Source organism: Pteronotus mesoamericanus, unplaced genomic scaffold, assembly GCF_021234165.1.
Source record: "Pteronotus mesoamericanus isolate MK-2021 breed Mesoamerican mustached bat unplaced genomic scaffold, CSHL_Meso_final scaffold_1186, whole genome shotgun sequence".
Lineage (NCBI taxonomy): Eukaryota > Metazoa > Chordata > Mammalia > Chiroptera > Mormoopidae > Pteronotus > Pteronotus mesoamericanus.
Genome location: NW_026555302.1, coordinates 2,824,444 through 2,850,327, shown reverse-complemented (window position 1 = coordinate 2,850,327; position 25,884 = coordinate 2,824,444). Strand labels below are relative to the sequence as shown.

Sequence of the window (25,884 nt, the reverse complement as noted above, 5' to 3'; positions counted from 1 at the left end):
GGCACAGAAAAATCCTGAGGCTGAAAGAGCCAATGTTATCCAGGAGTTTACAGAAGGCCTCTGGACAGTATGGTGTGGACTCAGGACCTCCATCAAAAGGTCGTTAATACTTACAGACTAAAGGAAAAGGGTAGCAGTACTCCCTATCTATTCATTACCAGTTAACAAGAAAGATGTCATATATCAAAGACATCCTTATCACTTGAAAATTAAGACTGCTCTTATTGTATGCCTAATTAAATAAACCTAATACTTAAAACACACACTACGCAGATTATAGCATTTACTTTTTTCTTTACAAAAAAAAAAATTCCACTTAATTTTAGGCCCACATCAATTAACTAACTTTCACTATCAAGTTTAAACCTTAAAGTATATAGAAATTTACCAGCTAAATGTGCAATTTTTGATTTTGCTGCGACAATAGCCTTTCTTGTCTTTTCCTCCTTTTCAGTTATTTGCTGTCGGAGCTGCTCCTCCTGTGTGGTTCTGTCTTGAAGATCCTGACGAAGTCGTGAAAGTTCAGATTGAAGTTGCACAGTCTGTTCCTGGAGATTTCTTGCTTCTGCCTCTTTTTCAGATAATGTCTTTTAAAGGGAAACGAAGAATTTACTATGTAAATAAATCAAATCAATATAAACTGTATGCCCTACAGACTTAAAATGTAAAACATTATTTTGTTTATTTACATGGAAGTATAAAGTGCTGATCAAACCAAGTAAGGAACACTTGAAAATGATTAGATATTACTTACACACATGAGTTATTAAAAGTAAAAAGGACAAAATATATATATTTCCATATGATAAGAGAAAGTGCCAATGTTTATCATATATTTCTTTTTTAAACTGCTTTTTAATCACTGAATAATGTTTCATTCTATTTCTTTAGGTATTCAACATGGAGAGAATTGTGACATACACCTTTCACTATCTCACACTCTTACCTTCTGCAGATTCTCTACTTGACTCTCAAGTGATTTTGACTTTGTTTCAGCTTGGTTAAGGGTGTCTTTGAGCTCCTGCATTTCCTGGACTGAGATATGATGTTCCTGATGGTCTCCAGAAGAGTGAGCTGAGGTCTCCATGACCTAATATAACAAACAATAATGACATACTCCTTCACTTATATTCAGTAATCACACTTCTGCAAGTTCATATAAGGAAATAATTGTAACTGCAATGCCAAGATCTTATTAAATAGGTTAGGGTTTTCATAAAGCTGAGTATTAACCAGCTAATCAGGATGATGATGCATTTTTTGACATAAGAAGTGTTTGTAGTAACAAATCCAAATACTTTTACTCATTAAGAAAAGCATACTAAAAGTGGTGAATAATGAATGGTAAAAAAATATTGGGTTTCTTTTTAACATTTTCTAATCTGTGAAATATGTCATTAAGTCAATATACATTTCTTCATTTTGTGGAATAACAAAATGCAGATTTAAAATATAAAAAGGATTTTAAAATCCTTTTTGATAGGTGGTTACCATCAATTACTTATTTAAAACTATAACACAACCTAATTAATTATAACAAACTATTATTTTTTGACATACACAATTTTAGTCAGCAATGAGTTACAATAACAGGTTTGAAGAGACAATATTTGAAACTGGAAAACTTAACTAAAGTATCTAGTCTTTATTACAATTGCTTTATAAATTTGTAGTGCATTCTGGGACATATTAAAGAGCAAATCTTAAATAACAATATCATAAATTAGCTTATACTCAAGTTTAGAATCTAAAAATCAATAATCAAAATTATGAAGAAATAAAATTGTCATAAGTCATCCTACCTTCGGGTCTTATCCTGTTAAAAAGATCCTGTTTGGGTCTTATGCCCATTTGCCTGATATATAAAATTGTGTGTAAATTGTGTACATCAAAAAAATGTTTTTTACACACACACACACACACACACACACACACACACACACACACAGTATACATGTAATAAGGAAGTCACTTCAAAATACCTTATCTTGTTGTGCTTTGAGTTCTTCATATTGAGTCTTGTACCTACGTCCAATTTTCTTGACTTGAGTAATAGTTTTGACTTTTTCTTGGATATCAATTATTTTGGCATCTAAGTCCTTCTGGATACTTTCCTTTTCAGCTCTTACTTTATTTAAATCTTCCTTTAGACTCTGGATTAAGTTCTGGTTGTTTGTCAAAGATGCATTTGATCTAAACAAAAAAAATAATCAAAGACTAACTATAAGACACTTTTAAGTTTTATAACCCTTTAATTTACATTACATTTTTATTGTTGCAGTAGCAAAATTTTTATTTTAAAACTCCTAAAAAACTCCACATATACTTCAAAAGATAATTCTTCAACTTATGAACCTGTGGTCCTTCATATAAAGGTCTTCTTTGCTTATTATACATAGGTTATACATGCTCATTTTAGAAAGGAGAAAAACTGAGTTACAAGTAGTCAAGTAACAGGCACACTTTTACAGAGTAAATGTTGGTACACAGTTTTTAATCCACATCAGTCTGACAGCAAAATCTACACTCCACTTGACTGGGTGTTGAGTAAACATGTTAGGTTTTTGTAGAGCACATACAGTTTTTGTCACATGTCCTTCTTCCTTTTAAAAACTGTTTTAAAAATGCAAATGTCATTCTTAGCTTACAAGCAATACAAAACAGGCCTGTGGGGTAGAACTTGCGAACCCTGTACTTTAACATAAACTTAAATAAGACAACTCTGAACTAAGAATACGGGTTTAACTACTACTAACTGTAACTTTAGGTCCCTTTCTGAACTTTAGTTTTCTCAAGCATTATATAAATAGGGTGATAACATAGACAACTGACATTAAATCTTAAAGAAAAGGAAACCAGAAACATTAATTTTAATAATCAACTTATCTTTAAAAGGACAATATAAATTCATTAAAATTTTTTAATATTTATATACATTAAAATCTCTCAAAATAGGTCCATAAATATATTTTAACCAAAAGAAAAATAGAAACCAATTTGCAAAAATTGTTATTTTGACTGTTTAGAAGATAAACATATTAAGCTTTAGGCTCATACCAACTGTGTAGTTTTAAAAAGTAGTAAAATACAGAGAAATAATTTGTATGTGAAGGCATAAAATAAATTATTCCTTGCTTGGCTCCTTAAAGGGAAAATCACATGTAAGGTCTGCAGCACTTTCCATTCTTTTTAAAATCAGGAAGTACATGGAGGGAGTCTCATAAAGAGCAGAAACAAACCTCTTTAAGATCTCACATATCCTATACAATTTAAGGCTCTTCCCACATACCTTGCAATCTCGGCTTTAAGTCTCCCAATTTCTTCAGTTAGCTGTTGAATGCGCTTAGTGTGAACTTCCTTTTCAGAAAGAAGCTTCCGATATTCTTCTGTGTCTGGATCTTTCTGTTGATTTATTAGATGCTAAAATAGCAAAAATGCATAACACTGTTTCATATGTTTTATCAAATTGATATGCTATAAAATAGCAGAATACCTAATTATATTAGGTGTTCACAGTAATGAAGCACCAAACTACAGGATAATTAAGATCAAAGTTTTAAGTTGTTTAGCTCAAAAAGTCTAGACAAAATGGAAAAGGAAAATAAAATGTCATTAACTACTCATTATATAGGTGTGGAAAAGAAGGTTTACAGTTGTTCATATGGAAAATAATACAAAAATTGACAAATAATACAAGAATAAACTCTTTTGTGTACTCACAACTATAAACCTATTTTTGCCCCACTCTATTTTTTCATAGATGCAAATGAACATTTCAGAATTGTTACAATGAGGCCAAATAAAGAGATCCAAAATCTATAAGCCCTTAATATTAAACACCTAATTTCATTAAAGTAGCATTTACAAGGAAAAATGTTTCTAATGTATTATAATCTAGGAAAAAAATGAAAATCCTAAATATAACTGACAAGGAAAGAAGGCAGGAGAATTTAATAGAAAAGATTAAATGGGTTCTTAAATTCTACGGTCCTACTCAGATAACAATGGTTACCACTTGAGAGCATTTTTCTAGGTAGCCGGTGATGGGTGAACTGCTTTACACTTACTAAATTTTTGTAACATGAAAAGTGGTTATTACATCCTCATTTTTACAAATGAGGAAAATTGGCTCAGAGGATGAATAAAGTCTCACAAATCACATAATACATGGCGAGGCAGATTTTCAATCTTTTATTTGAACATAGAGCTGGAGTTTCTAACTATACTATACGATATGGTTTTGTCCCCCCTTAAAAAGGTTTCCAGTGAACAGGTCTTCTCAAAGTGCTTCAATAAACTATATAAATCCATTTTTTCATGTACAAAAGTATTTTAGAGGTAAAGTAAAAGCCTAAATTTGGAATTAAAGACATAAACTAGCCATTCATATAAAACGTGACCAAAAATTTAAAAAACTGTGTTGTATGTACATGTGACATATTAGATTTTCACGATTAAAAACAGTAATTTTCACCAGTTCTTCAAATAACTTATCCCCTTAAATTTTATCCTATTTAAAAAAAACATGTTTCCATGTTTTAGAATGGGTTTTAATTGCATTACCTGATTACGTGCTTTCCAACGTTTGACATCTTCTTCTAACAACTTCTTCTCTGCTTGCAACATACCACTCTTTTCACTTAGCTCAGCATTTGCTTCTTGTAAAGGTAATATATCTAACTCCAATTTCCTCACCTAAAAATAGTACCGATTTTTCAACACTTGATGTAAAAATTCATGTAATTTTTATAAAAATATTATGCCTCTACTCCTGATTAGTAAGTTACAAACCTTTGCTTGCATCTGTTGTAGCTCCTGTTCTAACCTCTCCTTTTCTTCTCTTAGCATCTTATTGGTCTCCATAACTACGTTCATTGTTTCAGTTTTCTTCATCAGTTCTTCATGCTGGGCCATTGTTTTTGCAGTTACCTAAAGATTCCAAGCACATATGCACACCAACATTTAACAATAGGTGAAGACCTATCTTTTCCTACCAGTTCTACTCTTCCCTAGAGAATTTAAATGTCAACTTCTAAAACTGTAACTTTGAAAGTTTTACATTTATATTTTTCTTTTTGCTGTTTATAAACATTTGGAATTTTATTTAAAAAAAAAAACACATCACAACCATGAACATTGTTACAGTTAGAGGCCCTCTTGGTTCTCCACAATGATACTGAGCATGCTCACAAGGGGTTCCCATTGTTTAGTCTTAAACAATCATCTTTAAGAGGAGAAAAAAAAAAACCCCAAAAACTCAGCACACTACCATTTAACTTTTAATGTTTCTTCACAAATGGTGAAAATACTAAAGTACAGACAAGGAATAATCATAATGTTGTGACCATTATAAATATGCAATTATAAATTTAAAACATTTTCTGGTTTAAAAAATAAATTTGGTAGTCAACGCAGCTCTGCAGGGTCCTCCATCTAGTAGGGCTGGTCTCTGCGTTCCTGACGGTGCTTGCCTTTATCCATTTTCCCAGGTCCTCTGCACCCTCTTCTTCCTCCTCCCATCTGTTCCATCCAAGGTCCAGGAGGACCCCCAGGGCCGCCTCGTCTTCCTCCGCCAAAGCCACCTTGGCCCATGCCCCGACTGCCACGGAAGCCACCTGTCTCCACCACGGCCACCTCTGAACATACCACCAGGACCACCGTGGTCCATGAGGCCTCCTCTTCCTCCCCGCATGTCACTAGGGCCACCTCTGTCACGGTCACTGCCCGGAGGTGGAAAGGGTGTTGGGAGGAAGCCTTCAGGCTCCAGAGCCTTACACTGGTTGCAGTCTGTTCTCCAGGCAGAGTTCTGGTTTCCACTCCCCAGATTCGGGCACTGCCAGTCTCCCGCTCGGTGCTGGACATTTCCTCCTCCAGATGGGTTTCCTTGGGAACCCCAGGGTCCTCTTGGGGGGAAGCCTCCTGTCTCCTCCACAGCCTCCCATGCGACCCATGGGTCCGCCAGGACCTCCTGGGCCCCCTGGACCTCCATGCAACAGCAGCGGCATCCCCCTGCCCTCTCGGGGCGGCATCCTCCACCCCCCCATGCTGTTGATCGGGGGCTTCTTCCAAGCTGAGAAACTTTAAGTTTGCTTCCTTGAAAATCTTTCCCATCAAACCACTCCACTGCAGCCTTGGCAGTTGACGGATCTTCATAGGACACTGCAGCATCGCCTTTGGGCTTTCCTGTTTCCTTGTCCAAGTAGATATGGATGGTGGGTTGCCTGGTTCTCTTGTTCATCTTAACAACTCCGCACTGCTTGAAGAAGTCTGCCAGATCATCTAGAGACACATTGTCATTTAATCCTTGTACATAAATTACACTGTTGTCAGAGTCTTCATCTGGATCAACAGGTGGGCCTAGATCAAGATCCGGTCCTTCATCCATGGGTCCACCAGGCTTATGGAAGCCACCTTGCTCTCCAGCGCCCATTCCACCACGTCGTCCTCCCCGCCCACCTCTGCTCATGCCTCCTCGATCAAATCCCCCTCTTCCCCTGCCCTGGTTCTCAGGGCCACTCAGGCTCCCGTTTTCTCCTGGTCCAGAAAATCCTCCAGAGTCCTGCCCATAAACACCCGTTCTACTGGGGTGGTCCTGTCGAAATAAACTCTGCTGCACGAAGCTGCTGCTCTGCTGGCTATATTGACTTGGAGCCTGGCTGTAGGATCCAGTTTGGGGGGTGGGTAACTAGTGGGCGGCTGCTGCCCATAGCTGCTTTGTTGACCATAGCTACTCTGCTGTCCATAGCTGCTCAGCTGCCCATAGGTGTTCTGCTGAGAGTAACTGCTCTGATCATAACTAGTCGGCTGTGTAGAGGAATAGCTAGTAGGAGGACAGGATGGTGGTGCTGTGACTGGCTGCATGGGGTAGCTCCCAGGCACCTGGGGATAACTGTAGTTACTCTGTCCATATCCCAGGCTGGGCTGGTTGTAAGCCCCTGTGCTAGATTGAGGTTGACTAGTCTCAGCAGGTTTGTTAGCATCCTGTGGTCTTGCAGGTGCTGTGGCTGCCGGCTGTTGCCCATAGGCTGGGTAAGCAGGCTGAGTGCCATAAATAGACTAAGCTGCACAGGAGGCCTGGGTGGTTGTGACCGTAGTAGTGGTGGTATCGTAAGCACCAGTGCCATACCCCTGGACAGGCTGACTGTATGCCTGGGGGCAGTTGGAGCAGTATAACCTGTGGGAGGCTGTCCATAAGAAGTTGCATAGGCTGTCTGCCCATAGGTAGCCGTGGTCTGAGCCTGGGAATAGCTTACATCAGTGGGCTGTCCATAGGTTCTGTAACTTTGTTGCCCATATGCCTGGGTGGTCTGTGCACATCCTTGAGTGGGCTGGGCGGTGTAAGCACTGTAGCCCTGCTGGGCTGCAGCTTGGCTGTAGGTACTGTAATCCGTGGACGCCATTTTCTCTCCTCGTTCTCTCAACGTCCGTCTCCCTCTCTACATTTATATTTCTGTGATGCATGCTAATTACAAAGAGTTTAAACAAATGCAAAAAATTCACAAAGATGAAAGTGAAAAGTTACTACAAACCCCATCAACAAATAACCCATTCTACCATTAGGTAAAAAGAGCAACCCAGATCTCTTTCTGTTATCTCTTCTTTTTCTTGGTGTACTGAATTTATTAATAATTCTAAAATAATGTTATTTTGGTCCTTCTCCAAACCCTGTTCAGAAATTCTTTTTCATTTCATTCAGCTATTTCATTGCTTTGGCTCTGAGCACTTTACTGAGTGTTTGTTCAATTGTAAATGACTTTTTCTTGTTCTCACTGAGTGTAATTAACCATCTTTTTTATACACTTGCTACTTTATTCCATAGCCATTTTTTAAAGATATGGCTCTTGGTTACCACCCTACAACGTTCACAGTTGATAACATTCTATTATTTCTGAAATAATGTGTTACTTCTTGACTTTCTTTCACTCTATGTAAGAGTTAGTTTTTCCCCTATGAACTTGTTTGTGGGATAGGCATTTTCTAGATTATTTGCCTTTCTGTATCCTAAAAGAACAGCAAAGGAAGCAGAAGAGATTGAGAGAATATGCAATCTTTGTTAGAAACTGATTCTGCTGCTTTCCCTCCAAGTGAATTAGAGGGTCTGTTTATCATATTTTTGATGGGATATATTTGAACTTGAATTGCTTTCTCAACGTGCTATAATTCTGGAACTTTTAATTTCTGTCTGAAAACATAAATTCCAAAAATCCAATTATTCACTTTCCCATTTCAACATTTTCTCTCTAGCAGCCATTCCAACGACCTATCCATCAGTTAAAAAAGATTCAAGGTCTTAATTTCCTTCCTTCCAGATGTGGAGTTACGTTGCTCTATCTCCTCAGAATGAGGTCATGCACTAGGTTTTTGGGTACTAGTGAGGGTGAAAGAGTTGAACTTGTGTTGAGATCATCCATTAGCTGTAGCATCTTCCTTTCTTTGGTTGACAGTTGTTACAATTTTTTTGCTCTTTTGTTGAGGAAGAAATATTCTGTAGCAGTCTCTACCCCCATATTATCCTAGAACAGCTGTCTAGATGCATATAAAATGACAATTATAACAATTAAGATAATTGAAATTTAAGCACTTATTATGCATCAGATGTGATTCTAAATGCTTCAGGTGTGCTAACTCACTTAATCCTCATTATCATCATCATTCCAGTTTTACAGATGATGACATTTAAGAGCAAGGGAGTTAAACAACGTATCCGAGGCCCACATCCAATGATATGAAACTAGACTTTGAAACCACACAATCTCATTACCACTATCCTCTTAACACTAAACTGTACCAGTGTTTAATAATGTTTAATGAATTGATGAGTTTAGGAAGACTACTAATTTCTAATTAAATTTTATTTTTAGAAACTAAAATGACTTTTTCACTTAATTTAACAACTGCTTTCTGAAACCCTGGATACGTACCTGGACTTTCTCCCTTTCAGCGTTTAGACTGTCTTGCAGTTCCTGCAACTCTCTTTCTAAAAGTTCAACCCTTTGTCGGTAACGCAGACTCTCAACCTGAGCCACCTCAAACCTTGTTTCAGCAATTTCTTTTTCTCGTCGTATAAATCTACAAGAATATATAAGGTTTTATTTGAATAATTAAAAAAAGACAACATTTTAAAACTTGGATAATATTAAGACTGACAACATCCATTCACACTTTAATAACTATATTTATATAATGTTTTCATTAATGAGATATATTTTAGACAGTGGCTTTAGAAATGTGTATCTTTAAAATGATCTGAAAAGCATTTAGTTTTTCTTAGAACCCACTCAGATTTTTACTATCAAACCCAACTTAAAGCCATTTATTTAAATTGGCCTATGTCTAAATGTCAAGTGACCACTATGTGAAAGGCAGTGGGTTTGTTGGCCAAAAAGGGACAGTATGAGCTTTATACCTAAAGAGCACATAACCCCACTTCTCTAATTTATGCATTTGTTGTTAACATTTCATAGTTGTCATACCACAGAAATAAAGCATTAAGAATATATTGCAGTCCTGGCTGGTACAACTCAGTGGATTAAGCGTTGGCTTGTGAATGGAAACGTTGTTGGTTTGATTCCTAGTCGGGGCACATGCCTGGGTTGCAGGCCAGGTCCCGAGCTGGGGGCATGCAGGAGGCAACCAGCTGATGTTTTGCTCCCTCTCTCTCTCCCTCTCCCTCTCTAAAAATAAACAAATAAACTCTTAATATAAAAAAAAAAAAAAAAAAGAATATATTGTGTTTACCTGAGAATTTCTAAAATTTGTTCTTGAGATTTTCCTTCTTCACTGAAAGATACATTCAATGGACCTTGTACACCTTCCTTCACAGAGGCAACAACCTTGTCACTCAATTTTTCAATCTGATCATGAAGTAATCTATTTTGTTTCTCTAGATCTTCACAGCGAGACATAAACTTGGAAACTTCATCCTGTAAGTCAAGACTCTGTCATAATGGCAGTTTTTCCCATGCATATTAAAAAGAAAAACTCAAACTTCAATTCTCTAGAACATTCTGTTATGATGTACAATAATACCTTTAACATTCTTTCTCTTTCCTCCCAAGATGCTTTACATTCCAACAACTCTGATTCTGCCTTCTGGGCTGTTTCTTCCAAATGCTGACGAACAGATGCCATTTTGGAAACCTGTTCCTTGGCAGCTTGTAGAGCTTCAACATCAGCAGCATGTAGCATCAGTTCTCTCTCATACTTATTCTGAGCTTCCACAGCTATTTTAGCCTATGAGAAATTATGGCCCCCAACATAAATGGTTAAAAATCCAAAGTTAGTACAAGAGATGCACATTGCATTATTTAAAATAATAAAAGTGGAAACAATATAAACACACTAAAATAAAAATAATTAAAAGTTATGCTATTATCTGTTTAATGAAATATTAACGAACTGGTCTAAGTGAAATTTATGAAGACTGTAGCAATTTGGAGATTTTTGTAAAATAAAAGCTAAGTACAACTCACTTATGTAAAGTACAAGCTTACACATGCAAAAACTTAGAAGTGAAGAAAGAAATGAAAATAATTTGAAAATTAAATTATAGATACATTGTCTGATTTTAATTTCCAATGTTATGTTGTTTGGCAACAAGAAAAGGACAATTTGTTTTGTCTAACTAACTTTTGAAGCATTTTCCCCTGTATTCCAATTCTAAAGCAACTGTGATACATATACCTGTTATATATATGTACAGAATAAAGAACAGACCAAATAACTGGCTATTAATATACCACTGAACCAAAAAATAAGAACATTAGCAACATTCTTAGATATTCATTTCCCATTCTGCCACTTTAATAATCTCCTGAATTGTATTTTATTATTTTTTAATAAAAAATATAAAAAGATTAATCACATATGCATGTGTACATATACTTAAATAACTTCATTCTATATTTTTTAAGCTTTATAAAAAGTGGTGTATAAAAATCTGTAACCTCAGTAATCTACTAAAAATGTTTTGCTGAGGAAGTTATATCTAACTGTTCTATCTATAATACAATTTCACAATCAAAACTAGTGGACAGCAATAATAAAAAAAAGTTTGCAAATGAGAGCAAGTATACATTTACTCTCCTACACCTATCTTTATATTTTCCCTCCATGTGTCAAGGGTTTTTTTGTTAATGAACATTACACTATACACATTTAGCCTTCATCTACACTTTTCAACTTATCTTAGTCTAAGTCCCACAAAAGTGGAAATAGCCTTGTATTTTTGTAAGGCTCACCAATCCCCAAAGTGCATTAACAGACCTCAAGAACTGTTCCCTGTACTGGCTCTGAGAGAGAGCCATACTTACTTGTTCCTGACAGTCACGTCTGGCTTGCTGTTCATTGCTCAAGGCTGTGCTTGCTCTCTGAAGAGCTTCTTGTACTTCATTCTGGACACTATTGAGTGTTTTCTTTAACTCAGATAACTAAATTGAAAGAACAAGATGAAATTCACAGTTAACTGCAAACTTATTTTTAAAATATTGAAGGACAGATTTTGTTTTAAGTCCAATTAGCCCAAAGGGCTTTCTTACAAATAATTTAAAATAGGTAATAACCTGATACAATCTGCAGATTTCACAGCTCCCTACCCCTTCCCCTCTAATACCTGTAGAAGTCTGTTCTCAGGCAGAGGCTTCTATAAAGCAGCACTGAGGCCTACACCGTAATGAAGTCTAAAATAGTCAACGGAAACATGACCAGGTTTCCAGAGCAGAATAAAACATAAAAACTAAAATTGCTGGGTTTGTGTTCAATTGTATCTGCTGAGATAAATCAAATGGTAACTAAGGCACTACTTAAAAGAATTCAAATACAGGCACAGAAAGATCGATATGGTCAATAACCTAATTTACCTGTTGTTCCATGCTCTCTATGGCTTTTCTCTTTTCATCCTGAAGTTCCTGTTTTTCCTTCTCCACTTCCATCAGCTTCTTTTCCAACTGTGTCTGAAACTCAGCCGATTCTTTTAAACGCACTTCAATGTTCTTGCGCACTTCTTCCGTCACCTTCACCATCATCCCAGCAGCAGGACACAAATATTACGAAAATTTAAAACTAAACAATTACTTTCTTTAAATCTAAACTAAATTTGAAACATACTAAAATTGTTCGTCTTGTATTTTTTAAAAAACCCATCACATGCTGATTAAAGAGTTCAAAAACATTTAAATCTATAAGCATAATTTACCTCTCACCTTGGCTGTCTCTCTCTTTTGAGGGGAAATTTCCAATTCTCATTTCTCCCTCAATCTGCACATCCACTTGCCATATTTTCCTTTCTACTAGTGAAAGGATTCTCCCTCCACATATTTTGATTTCAATGATGCCAATCACAAAAGGATCTTTTAAAACTGTGCCCCTAGACTACTGATATAGCCTTCAAAGTGAATTTTGTATTCTTCAATCTACTACGTTAACCTTGCTAATTAAAACAAATTATAGCTATGATATGTTTGGGGAGGATTAATTCATCACTTTACAAAATATGACATTCAAAACATTTCACATTTGGTTCTGGGCTACATTTATGATTAAACTCCTCAGTACTTAACTTCACTCTAGCCAAACTGTTATCACCTTAAAGCCTTCCTATTTTGGCTGAGGGTTCTGCTACACAGTAACCTTCTCTGACTATCCAAATGATACTTCCAAGGCTGTGCACAAATGCCATCTCTTTCGTGCCATCTTTTTTATGTACATGGTCAGGAGACAAATATCCTCACATATTTCCCACTCACATCAACACATCTGATCTGTACCTTTCTGACAGCGATTATAACCCCCTCCCCCGTTTTATGAATTTTGTGGGTTGTCTTTATCTTGCTTATTAAACTCAAGTACTTTTAAGAGGTAAGTGTAAGGTTATCAGCCCAACTCACCCTTACCACAGTGCGTTACACACAGCAGGCTCCTAATTAAAAGAAAATGTTAACAAGTACATTCAAATTTAATTCAAATTGTACATACCTGTTTTTCCTTGTTAAGGGATTCCTCTAAACTAGTAACCATTGCGCGATACTGTTCCACATTACTAGTACTTGTTTTGAGTCTCTCCTTCAAGTCATTCACCTGCTCCTCTGTCTGCCTTAGTTGACTCAGAAGATCATCCACATCATCTTTGTTGCTAGGCTGTCCTAAGAGATTTTATGGCTTTCTTAACATTCACATTTTAAATGATCTGAGAGATAATTATTATCAAAGAGTTTGTAAAACTGGCATTAAGGATCAAATGTAGAAGTACTTAACTACTAGGAAGTATATTTCAACCTTTGCTGAATTCCAAAAACAGGTTATTTTGTAAATATGCTATTTCTTTAAAAAAAATTGAATATTTGAAGTCTGCTGTTACAGATCGTAAGAAAAGGATATTTAAAAGAGAAAGATACAAAATATTTCCACTAATCTGAGGAGGTGCTTGAGGCAATTACTAGATTACTGATTTATTATTTGAACACTGCTTACTCTGAAATACCAAATCTTAAATCATTTAGCCCAATTTTTGTTGTGATATCCTTAGAAAAGGGAAAAATTGCAGTTTAAGTATTTTTTATCAGATGGTGTCAATAAGAGAGGACTATTAGATAATTTTACATACGCATATACATATATACACACATATACATACAATTATATATTGTTTTTTATTTTTCTTCTAGCAAGAAATGAAATCATATAGGAAGATTATCTGGACACAAAACCTTTGCATTTGAACTGGTATATTCCCCAAAAGAAGCAAAATCTGATGAAACAAATCCTCTACCTGAGGCTATCAGTGAGCAAAAATTAGGAATACTGCTCTGAATAACACCAAACCAACCAATTATTTTGTAAATAACCCTTATTATTACATATTTAACAAGTAACCACATCTCAAAAGGGAGAGTTTAAATTTTAAGTATTAGTCCTCCAAAGAAGTATTTTTAGAGTATCAATAAATGGTTTCAACAATTAGAAAACTGAGAGTGTACCTTGGCCGATGCCAGCAGAACTGTTCTGAATCTTCAAGTCTGCAAATTCATTAATTTAGGTCTAAAACTGAGCTTTACTATATTAAGTGTTTTTTTTTTCCTTTTTGCCAGTATCCACAAAAAAAAGGTTATTTATTGACAGATGTTATAAATGTTCCTAAAAAATACTTTGTTACCAGTCTAATTATTTATTTACCTTTACCAGTTCTCTGTGAGGACTGAGAAGCAAGCTGGACTTCCATATTACTAAGGTGCTGTTTCAATGTAGCAATTTCCTTTTGAGCATTTTTTAATAGTTCTTTTGTGTTATTATGAAGATTTGTCTCTGTGTCCAGCTGCCTCTTTGTATCCAAAAGTTGAACCTGTAAGAAAAAAAATACATTAACCCTACAAATACTGTCTTTAGATTCTTAAATAATTTGAGGTTCAAGTTAATCTTTTTATGGAATTTTAAAACTCTGGCCAAGATAGAGTAACAGAAATCACATTTACTTTCCCATCTGAAACCTCTCCCCCCCAAACAAAAACAGATACATGTCAAACAATTTCACAAATGTGGGTTGACAGGATCCAAGAAAGGCTAACTCTACAATCTCCCTAGCTTACTGATTTAAGTGTGTCCACAGAAGGCTATGGCGCAGAGGAGGGGAAATGGAGGCAGAGGCCAGCAAGCTACCTGAATCGAGAACACAGAACTCATACAGGAAGGTTAAATGAGCTCCAATTCACAAGATACACTATTAGAGAAAAGAGAGGTACACAAATAAGAATACCCTGGAGATTTGCAGAGGAATTCCTCTTGAATATTCAGCAAAACTGATCAGTGCATGCATTTGAAATCACCCCAGACAAGGTAAGGACTCATCCCAAGAGACTGGAGTGAAGAGTGTCTCGTGCTCAGGGAGGCAGAAATACCGCCTGTTCCCAGAAGCCAGACTGAAAAAACTCAATCCACTGAACAGTAGGGACTGGTACTCAGGAGGGGCTAATAAACTCAGTAATGGAGAATAATTTGTTCTAGACTGAGCACTGCTTTGGGCCTGCCTAATAAATCATAAAAAGCAACCCTCAAAAGAATCAAACTTTTTTCAATTAGCTTCACCATACCCTAGAACGAAGCTCAAGATTTACAGGAATACAAAAATATCCAGAACCCCAGAGGAGAAAACTCAAAAATATATGGTACCCCTTCAAAATTATTAGGCACATAAAGAGGGAAGAACTTTGAGTCTGTAATAAGTTTCATCAAAACCATGCTTCAACATGAGATGGCAGTGTGTCCACACCACAGTCTGATTGTTGAAAATAACCTAGAGACATTCAGAATCCTGACAGACTCACATCGAGATTTCTAGTAAGCGTATGCCTTTGTTCCACCTCGTTTTCCAACTTCTTTTTTAGATGAGATATCTCATTTTCCAATTTTTCTATCTGGTTACTAAGCCTTTGTTTGGTTTCTGTTTCAGATCGCTCCAGTATTCCCTAAGATAAAGAAAAAATATTTGGTTATGTTTAAGGAAAAAGTCAAACAAACTATATTGAGTTTGAAGATACAGGGAATTACAGCTCATTTCTACATGAAGTTAAGATCTATGACACTAAGAAAGTTATTTCGACATTTTACATATTAAAACATCTATTTAATAGGGAAAAAAGAGAAACATATTACACTAGTCATTCGGATTTCTTCAAGTTTTAAAGCAAAAAATAAAAACAAAAAATTTAATCTTGTAAGCAATTCAAATGCACAGCACTCTGTAAATACAGACCTAAAGACCAAAACTGACAACTGCATGAATTTCAAGTCTTTTTCCATATATTATTTAGAATATTGACATATCTTAATAAACCTCCAAGTTCAAGATCATCATAATACATGACAAAAATGACAGATCGATTCTCTAATTAATTATAATTAAGAAGACACAATGTTAAAAATGTTTGAATTGTTTTCTATATGTGCTTTTTTATTTGGTTACCTGAATTGTTTGCAGATTAGTTAGCAGTAAGTTTTGTCCTCTTTGTTCAGCTAACAAAGACTCTCTTTGCTGAGAAAGACGAACTTCTGACAACTTAAGCATTTCCTTTTCCTTTTTCAAGTTTTCTGCTCTTACCTTGAGGAAATTACAAATGAAAAAAAATGTTGGAAAACAATGTGTCAAATGTAATAATACAATTATAAAATTAACATGCTTCTTCATTACTTCATATTCCTAAATGCTAATTACAGACTATATCTTCTCATCATATAAGAAAATATCTTAGTTACATGTGTTAAAATATGAAGCAAAAATAACTGGAAACACCAATAGATAAAGGAAAAAAATCTTGCAATGACCATAAATAGTTCTAATTTCTTTGCTCTAACAAATCAGGCTTTAAAAAAACAACAAAAGAATATAAAATGTCAGAGTAAAACAAAATTGCAAAGTTATGCTACAGTCATACTTGCACGCTATTAAACTGTGCAGATTTTATAAAGGTAGCTCAGTTACTACCTAAAGAGTGCTGCCTGCGGTATTTACTCTCCTGCTCCGCCACCCCGTGAAGAACACATTCTGGAGTCTCAAGGCATCTGGGAGGGTGATTTGAAGATCAGTATCCTCAAAGTATTCACATTTACATAATTAATAAATTATCAATTATCTCCACCAGTCTGAAAAGAGGCACTCCCCAGAAAGGAATGGGAGCAAGATAAAAATAAAAGAACATAGCCAGCAGATTTAGAAAATCTAGGTTTAAGTCCCAACCAACTCAAATTGCATAACTGTGCCAAAACAGGCAAATTACTTAGCTTCTGAGTCTCTCTCACAAGTAAAATGGAGGACAACTTCACCTAGTTCACATGTAATGACCAAAGGTTAAGGATAACTTTACAAAAAAGCAAAATTCTACATAAAAATAAGTCATCAAAGATTTCAGTATTTAGTTGAAAGTACGGTCAATTTCTGGTAGACATTTATATTCATGGTGAAATTCAGAAATATAATTCAATGCTAATGAAACTTAATTGTCCCTTATTAGAAATGAGCAAGAAAGATAAAATATTCATTTGTCTTTGTTACAGCTACAGAAAGTGATCTACAAATTTGTTTTGAAATGGAACACTTGTAAGGAAATCTTAGTATAGAAAAACAAACTTCTCCTTCAGTTTTAATAGAAACAATCACCCAGTTGATGCATAACTGGACACAGCTGCCTCTTCAACAACATAGCAACTTGGGGCACCAATCAGCCACACTGGTGAAAATCTGCATGTAACTTGTAAGTTGGCCCTCCACATACAGATTTCCAACCTTGGATCTAACTACTGTTGACCCTTGAACAACATGGGTTTGAACTGCACAGGTTCACTTACACTGGGTTCACTTATATGTAGATTCATGGATAAGTGGATCTGTGCAGTTCAAACCCCGATCAAGGGTCAAATGTATTTGGAAACTATGTAATAAGGACTTGTAATCACAAACCTCTCAAATATCTGTCACACAAACCAGAAAAATCAAAGTAATAATTTAAAAAATAAAAGATAAATGCAATTTATAATGCAAGTCAGATGAGAGAAGTTTGTCTTACTTCTGCAACAGCTAGCTTTTCATTTGCTCCTCTCAAATCTTGTGTCATTGTATTGATGATCTGTTCCTGCTTCTGAGTTGTTGCAGTGAGTTTCTGATTTCTCTCCTGTAAGGATGTTATTTCTCGACGATATCCTTCAACATTATCTTGAAGCATTTCATAACTTATATGAAAGAAAGATAATTCTGTAAGACATTACATCTTAGCTTTGTTCCTTCAAGAATTTCACATTAGCTTAATTTTAAAGATTAAGCATATTTAAAAAGTGGCTTTGTAATAATATGACACCTACATACTTTTTTTCCTGAACTCCAAAGTTAGCAGTTTTAATTCAAACTCTAAATAAGCACAGCATTTCATGCTGAATTAACTTTTTAATCTTATTCATTTAGAAAATTTTAAACATACTGAAAATAATGCCAATACAATGTTGACACACTAAACACCCACCACAACACAGTATCCAATTTTAGATATTTATGCACGGTTTTTGCCATTCTATTTTCCACTATAACCCTTCATCTTATTTTTTTATGTGCTTGAAATCCTAGAGAATGTTTGGCTAGAACTATGCCCTAAGGGAAAAAGGATGCTTTTATTTGGAATATCAACCTTGAAATTTATAGAGGTTAACTGCCTGCCATATCCTTACAAAAACATGCAGTACAGCATACCTCGCTTTACTGCACTTTGTAGATACTGCACTTTTATGAACACCAAGGCAAGATCCTCCACCATCAAAAAATCATGACTTGCTGAAGGCTCAGATGGTGGTTAGCATTTTTAAGCAATAAAATATTTTTAAATTAAACTATACACATTATGTTTTAGACATGCACACTTAATATACTACAGTAGAGTGTAAGCCTAACTTTTTTATGAACTTGGAAACCAAACAATTTGTGTGACTGGCTTTATTGCGATATTCCTTTCATCGTAGAAGCCTGGAATTGAACCTGCAATATCGCCAAGGTTCTGCCTGCATACACAAAAATAAAATCTGTCCTACTTGTTTAGCTAACAAGTATTCAATGTGTCTAACAACAACTATGGAATGAAGTTTACTATTATTCCTTTGTAAATGACCAAGAAAGTGCATTTTCCCCAAATTTACTATCTTATCTAGTACTTGTCTGTCTTCTACTTAAAATACAATGAATATAGAATATAGAAAAATGGAATGAGAAAAATAAAATGAATGAAATTTGCTCACATCATGCTTATCCTCTGGCACATTTATAAATTATGTCCTACAGAAACAGTAGGCTTTTCACTGTCAGTAAGGAAATCTAGCAACACTTCTCACATAAACTTCAGCTTTAAATAACTATCTGGATTGCTTTAGCAAGGGCCCAAGGGAATCATTAATCTAATATTAAAATTGAACCCCCATAGTTTCTCATCTGGATTATGGTCCACCAAAAAGTAATACTATTGAAAATTAACCCTTGGATTTGTTTCATTTGAATACTGAAGTATGCCACTTGGACTTTGTTAATTTTTACTGATACAACATATGTGTATTGTATGGTGGTGCCCACCATCCAAAGTTAAAAAATATGGAATGGAGGGGTTGTGCTAATCTTCTTTGCATCCTTCCAACTTTAGTATATGAACAAGTGAAAATTTACCGCTTAGAAGCAAAATCTAGCTGTGTAGATATTTTGGTGTTTTGTGATCGCAAATCTGTGACTTGCTCCTGAAGTTTCTCAAGCTGCTCATTTTGTAGTTTTTCATTATCTGTCTTTTCTTTTTTGTAGTTCTCAAAAATTTCCTGCAACTAAATATGAGAAATTATTAGAAGATGACTCTGTGTTATCAAAAAACCTAACCCAAGAAAAAGATGTAAAGGTGTGGTCTTTACCTGCTTAAGGGCAGCCTTGGCTTCTATAGCCTCTGCTGACTCAATGATAGGTACTGAAGTAGGAGTGGAAACAGTCTGTGATGTACTTGAACGTTTTGGAGTTGAAATGAGTGAAATATCATCCAAGCTTGAAGCTTCAGAAATGTGAAAAAAAAAATGATACAGCATTTCTTCGCAAATATATCATTACCAAAACAAACAAACTAGACTTACTTAAATGAAATGATAGATTACAGAAATTATGAAACAAGGCATCTACTAAACCTTAAGGTCATTTTTGGTTTCTGATTAGAAAAGTTTGCAGATTAAATGTTAAAACATGACCAAAATAAATATGATTCATTGATTTTAAGATGCATACTTTTCAACAATGGTCAGCATTTCTTCTTCCTTAGTAACACCTAAAACAATGGTATATTTTAGGATTGATGACCTGTTATGATCAATCATATATGGTGGTCAAATAGAGTGCATGTTGCTTATGTTGCGAAGTCTCATTCCTAATATACATTTCAGAAAAACTGCCCCAAATACTTAGAGACCTTTAAGATAAGAAATAGAAACCTACCCTGTAAAGGAATGACAACTCCTGCTTGTGACAACAAAATACGGTACATATCACGTTGACGAACTATGGAATCGACAAGCTGCATCTGATGTTGTCGTGACCCACGGAGTTGTTCCAGTTCAGTGAGGGCGCTCTCAAGTTTGAGCTGAAGCTCATTAATTCTACAAATAAATATCGTAAGTCTACTGCACTGAGATTAAGAGACAGTTACAACTTCTACTGTATTACAGAGACTATTTTACCACCTATCACCAAGCGTACTACTTTTCCCTCTTACCCTTACCTTCTCCTACCAGCACAGTAACAACCATGTTTAAAGCCCCGCCATACAGGACTCAGGCACTCATCACTATCATCTGAAAAATTTGTTGGCAAAAATTAAACCAATTCCACTCAGTCTAAACTTCAGAGTTCTTGCTTTCATAGCCATTTCTCCTCCTCTAGTGCCAAACACTTAAAAACAAATTCTTTGCTTGAGTAATTCCTACATAACTTCTCTATGAAGCCCGGTCTGTTCTCTAAAATCTAGGGTAGGTCCTCTGCCTCTAAGCTCCCATGGATAAATTTTTATCTATTACAGCACTGATCATACTGAACTAAATAAAATGATCTACATTTATCTAATTACTGAGCTCATCCACAAACTGGGTTCCCCAAGAGAAATTTTTTTCTTGATACTATTGCTCAGTTTCTCTCTCTCTCCTAAACCACTATATTCCCAGTCTTGCACGCTAGAGGATACACAGAAAGTTTTCAGTAAATGTTTGCCGAACAAATCAAGGTAGTCCATAGCTTACTTAGATGAAGTTGTTTCTTGTTCTTCTCTTTCTCTGGTTTCCCCAAGTTCCCTAAGGGCCACTAACAGACGCTGATTTTGCTGCTGGAGTTCTTCAATATTTCTGTAAGATACCAGGTGCTGGGATATTACTTCGGATGAACTGCTTATATCAGCAGAGCTTACTTCCTCATCCCGAATTACATGGTTACCCCTTGCTTCTTCAAGTTCCATCAAAAGCACCCTAATCTAAAAACAAAGTTTTAATATGTTATCAAATATTGAAGAGTATTTGGCTCCAATTCTGGAAATGTTCAGAAGAAAAATTTTCAAATAAAAATAATACTTTATAAACACCATCAGCCTGTATTAAATGACCTTAAAAAGCAAAATAGCAAGCATATATTAGAACCTAAAAAAAGTTTAATGAAAGAATTATTTTCATTTCTACAGTGTGTAATGAAGGCCATTACTTTTAAAAGGCAGCCACATTACAATTCCAGAAGCATCAATTTTTGTAAAACAGTGACACAGTAAAATATACAGAAATAGGTACCTATTGTGTGTACATGTATGCTCACACTTGCATCCTTATGTACATACTGTATAATGAAGCAGAAGTGTGAAAAATAGATTTTAAATCCACTGAGATAAAAATTTAGTGTTGTGTTTATGTTTGTAGACCCACAAACAAAAATTAGGGTAAAATACATGACCCAAAATAGATGTACATTTCCTGACTAGTTTAGTTAAAAAAAAAAAGTGGCAGAGTATTGAATAGGGCAGTTTTATATCTGTAAAAAACAAGGAAAACTTATACATGTTTGTATTTGCTCATTTGTGTTTGTACATACAAAAAGAATGACATGAAAAAATATACAGAAGTTTGTTATTTGGTTATACTCTGGGACATGGGCAGGGGGAAAGAACTTTTGTTTATCTTTAAATTATTTCATTTATTACAACCAGTACCTTTACTCTGAAAACTTATCAAAACACTTAAAGATAAAAGAAAAAAAGGGAGGGGCTATGAAAGATCAGTGACTAGACTTCAATTCTGCTACTGCAGTATTCCTAATTGATGAAAATTTCACACATGGTAGCTCTCTTAGATACCTGCTAACAGATTCCCACATTACTGGGCCATCAGTTTAGGGGAAAACAGGAAAAGAAAAAACTTCTAACCTGTTGTGAAAGATCTTTTATTTGAATTTCCATTCTCTGATTGTCTCTTTCAAGTACAGATGAATGTTTGTTGGCTTTATCAGTGTCCTCCTGCAATCGCTGAATCTCCTATAAATTGTAAATTCAAGTTAAAATCCTGCATTTCCTTCTAAGATATATACAAATAAAGAAGTAAATGAATAACAAAAATACACAGTGCTCAAATATCATAGTGATCAACTTATAAACTAAGAACATTCAATAATAACATATATTCTATGTAATAGCCCCTAAAGAGAAATTCTTTATAAATACTGGGTTGGCCAAAAAGTCTGTTTAGTTTTTTTCGTAAAATAAAAGACACATTTTTTTTCACCAATAACTTTATTGATTTGGATGTATGATTATGTCAGCTATCTCCTGCTATAGGCTTCCAGCGGTTAGAGGCCAGGGGTGCTGCAAAAACATCTTCCAATGCGTAAGACAGCTCCATGGCAAAGAATCATTTGGCCAAAATGTGAGTAGTACCAAGAAACTTCGCAAACCACTTTTGACATGTGTAAGCAGTCACAGCCCTTTCTCCATACACTGCACAAGTCATTTTTTGCGTCTCAGCTGTGTTATTACCTTCCTTGAAATGTTGCATGTTTTCTTTCATCTCCAGTATTAAAATGGCTGCATAAAAATTCACCAGCTCTGGTAATTTTTTTTTAAATGCACACTGAGGTTACAGCTACCACAATACAGTCTAAGATTATTGTTTCAAATGAACTTAAAAGACAACTAAGCACTACCAGAGCCATCGTACAAAAAGAACATTTTTGGCCAACCCAATGTGAATACATGTATTTCTTAATGTCTCAGTGATTGCCCATGATAATGTTCATCATTATATAAAAATGATGGGCAATGTCCCACTCTCCCCAAATTAATTGTCAATTATAATTTTATAGCCATACCACCACATTAAATAATCTCAAAAGTTTTGCTACTAAGACAAAAATGAAGGACTGTATTACAATGATAATCTTTATTATACCAGTTACCTGAAAATAAATACTAAATAAGTAAAAAATGTTGAGTAGGATGAATAAAAAACTTGATTTTGTAAAAGACACATTAGGAATTAATTCTAAGTAATCAGTAGCAAATGTCACAAGGCTGTAAAAAACACAAAACAAAAAAACAACAACACAGTAATATAGACAATGCTTTGTGAAGTTTTGAATCATAGTACCATTAGGGATTTAAGGAGCCTCATATAAGCACAAAATATCTTTGAAACATATGTTACCCCAAATTCATAAAAATCTGGATTTATAATATGTTGTTTTCAAATACAAAATTTTAAAATACTATTCAAGTAAAAGACGGCTCTTATTTATCCTGGTGTTTCAAGTAGCACACTGCCCTAAAGGAATGTATAAACCAATTTCAAAAAAAGACAACTTATGTGACAAAATGAAGCAAGCGAATACTCATGAACTACTGCAATAATACAAATCTACTGACTTCGAAATGGGCTTAATTAAGATGTCAAAGAAGGAAGTTATTTGGTTATAAAACCCTAAAACTCTAACAAAAAAATTATCGCAGAATCTAAGCTGAAGGGACACATAATGTATGCTAAAAGAAGATTCAACTATAAAAAAAGCTAATTATTTTAAAATTCTTTGGCAGTTATGAAAAAATAAGGGATTTTTATTATTGTACTTGTACACTAGTGAAGAAACGAATAGCTTTTTCCATAATGAATAGCTGCTATTTTCTGATTCTTGAGCCCCTCTACCTCACTACCTATCCCCTTCAGACAATAAGCTCCAGACAAAATGCTCATTCTCAAGAGTGGAAAAACTCAAGTTCTAATTAGAGGAAAAGGATCACTTTTCAACCCAGATGAAGAAAGGGGGGAAGGGGTCAAAAGCAAATATTCTGTCAAAGCAAAACTGGGAGATGTCATTTGATTCAGGAGAGAAACAATTAGATATACCTCAATTTAAAATGGTTTCTAAATTGTATTAGCAACAGCAATAAAAGCTTAAGCTTAAGTTAAGGATACAACTTACACTATTTAAAAAAGATGGAAAGGAAGGAAGGAAGCAAATTTATCAATCTATAACAGCAGATACAAATTGATTTAACTGAATTTCCTCAAAAAAAAAAAAAAACTTATTTAATAAATCTTAAAGATTTCTCAGTAACATTAACAGTTGTGCCCAGAAAGTTAAATTATCAAGAGTATACTTGTTTAACTATTATGTATTAAAATGGAATCTTAAAAGGTAAAAGATACTTATGAATTTCCTTGGTAGTTCTAACATGTAAAGGAACAGTAAAAAGAATGTATATAGCCCTGGCCAGTGTGGCTGGGTTGGAGCACTGGCTGATAAACTAAAAGGCTGTGGGTTCAATTCCCAGTCAGGGCACACGCCTAGGGTGGGGGTTCAGTTCCCAGTTGGGGCCATGTTTGGGTGGCAACCTACTGATGTTTCCCTTGAATCAATGCTTTTCTCTCTCTCTCTCTCTCTCTCTCTCTCTCTCTCTGGAATCAATGGATATATCCTTGAGTGACGGTTTAACAAAAAATTAAAAAACAGATAATGTACATAATGATTTGTTAGATTGTCAATTGGTATAAAAAAGTTCTTCCCTAAGGTTAAACAATATTATCACTTCTAGACAGAATTACCACAACTTTCTTTTTACATTGTACTAGGATAGAATGGCCTACCTCATTAGCTTCTGAGGCTAATACATGTCTATCACCACAATTATTTTAGTAACCTGGTTCCCCTCACTTCAGCAACATAATGCAGAGTTAGTGATCGAGTTTGCGCTACAACTGTTTGACAAAAAAAGACTGTGCTAAATTTAGGAGTGTTCTATTACAAAGGCAGATCTGATGTGGCTCTTTGTCATCCACTATAGAACCCTAGGGAAACAATCCTAAATGTCCTAAAAGACGTAAGAGGCTCTCACAATTTTAGCTGAATAAAAGTAGAACATTTTGTGATTACAAGCGTCTCATAAGGTAATGACAAACTTTAATATGTCTAATTACTGTTTCTTACATGTATTTTCCCCAAAGCTCAAATTTAGGAATGGAACCAACCTTCATCGCTTGTTCAAGCTTAACTGATAAACTTGCCACAGCTTTCTGTGCACGTTCATACTCCTCGCGCTGGCGTTTCAAAATTGGTGCTTTGGCTTCGACTTCTTTCACAATTTCATCTAAGTATTTGTTAATTCTTTTGTTCTCTAGTTTCTCCAAAAGCAACTGATCCTGAGTTTCCACATAAGCATTATACAACTAAAAGTAGAAGACAATTTGTTTAAAATGTAGGCATAACAGTGTAAGTGTATATATTCTACCTTCATAATAAACATTCATCAGCACTTAAAAAGATGGAAATATTTAACTATATGTTACACAGAACTAGGAACCAAGAAAGCCTTTCCCAGTATGGTACATTAATTTGAGATGATTTTAAGAATAATTTTTCTGAGGACTAAGTTTCAGAGAGATTTGAACACTTTTCTGGAAGGAAAAAGAACAGTATTTAACACCGCTCTTACCTCAGTTAATTTCATGCCAGGTTTCACTATCTTAGCTACAGCTGCCGCAGTAGGAGACATGGCTGTAAGCTCTTCTTCAGACAATATGGCTCCTGTGCAAATACACAGAAATCCAATATATTTTTGTAAAATTTCAAACTAATGGCACTAACATTTTTTTCAAGTGACACCTACTGTATGTTCCATATAAATTTCTGCAAAGATCTAAATATGACATCAAAAAGTAATGTTAACAACTCAATTCTAAAAAATCATGCAGTAATTATAGTTAAAAATATTTGGAAAAAAGACACACAGTTGTATGCGACCAAATAATACTTCTGACAATAGAGTAAAATATATATAAAGTACTAATTTTAAACTAAAAATATATTCTAATGCTATAGCT

General features: G+C 35.0%; 1 protein-coding gene, 1 non-coding gene and 1 pseudogene across 2 annotated transcripts in view; all 3 read right to left on the bottom strand.

Annotated features, from left to right (window-relative positions):
* TPR (translocated promoter region, nuclear basket protein) overlaps positions 1-25,884 on the bottom strand; it is a 60,740-nt gene that overhangs the window by 26,083 nt on the left and 8,773 nt on the right. Inside the window, exons 11-33 of the mRNA XM_054587643.1 lie at positions 25,497-25,588; positions 25,033-25,230; positions 21,942-22,049; positions 20,779-21,005; positions 19,982-20,142; positions 19,414-19,547; positions 19,181-19,329; positions 17,550-17,712; positions 15,953-16,087; positions 15,315-15,455; positions 14,170-14,335; positions 12,973-13,139; positions 11,859-12,011; positions 11,313-11,429; positions 10,030-10,233; positions 9,739-9,923; positions 8,922-9,069; positions 4,792-4,929; positions 4,564-4,695; positions 3,290-3,420; positions 1,983-2,193; positions 947-1,090; positions 389-587 (exon numbers count right to left, since the gene is read on the bottom strand). Of these exons, the coding sequence (XP_054443618.1) occupies positions 389-587; positions 947-1,090; positions 1,983-2,193; positions 3,290-3,420; positions 4,564-4,695; positions 4,792-4,929; positions 8,922-9,069; positions 9,739-9,923; positions 10,030-10,233; positions 11,313-11,429; positions 11,859-12,011; positions 12,973-13,139; positions 14,170-14,335; positions 15,315-15,455; positions 15,953-16,087; positions 17,550-17,712; positions 19,181-19,329; positions 19,414-19,547; positions 19,982-20,142; positions 20,779-21,005; positions 21,942-22,049; positions 25,033-25,230; positions 25,497-25,588 (3,603 nt within the window). The remainder of the gene's footprint in view (positions 1-388; positions 588-946; positions 1,091-1,982; positions 2,194-3,289; positions 3,421-4,563; positions 4,696-4,791; positions 4,930-8,921; positions 9,070-9,738; positions 9,924-10,029; positions 10,234-11,312; positions 11,430-11,858; positions 12,012-12,972; positions 13,140-14,169; positions 14,336-15,314; positions 15,456-15,952; positions 16,088-17,549; positions 17,713-19,180; positions 19,330-19,413; positions 19,548-19,981; positions 20,143-20,778; positions 21,006-21,941; positions 22,050-25,032; positions 25,231-25,496; positions 25,589-25,884) is intronic.
* LOC129081969 (RNA-binding protein EWS-like) lies at positions 5,434-7,405 on the bottom strand (annotated as a pseudogene).
* Positions 24,626-24,757, bottom strand: LOC129082111 (small nucleolar RNA SNORA66). Its single transcript, XR_008530373.1, has one exon. It is a non-coding gene; the product is annotated as a small nucleolar RNA SNORA66 (small nucleolar RNA).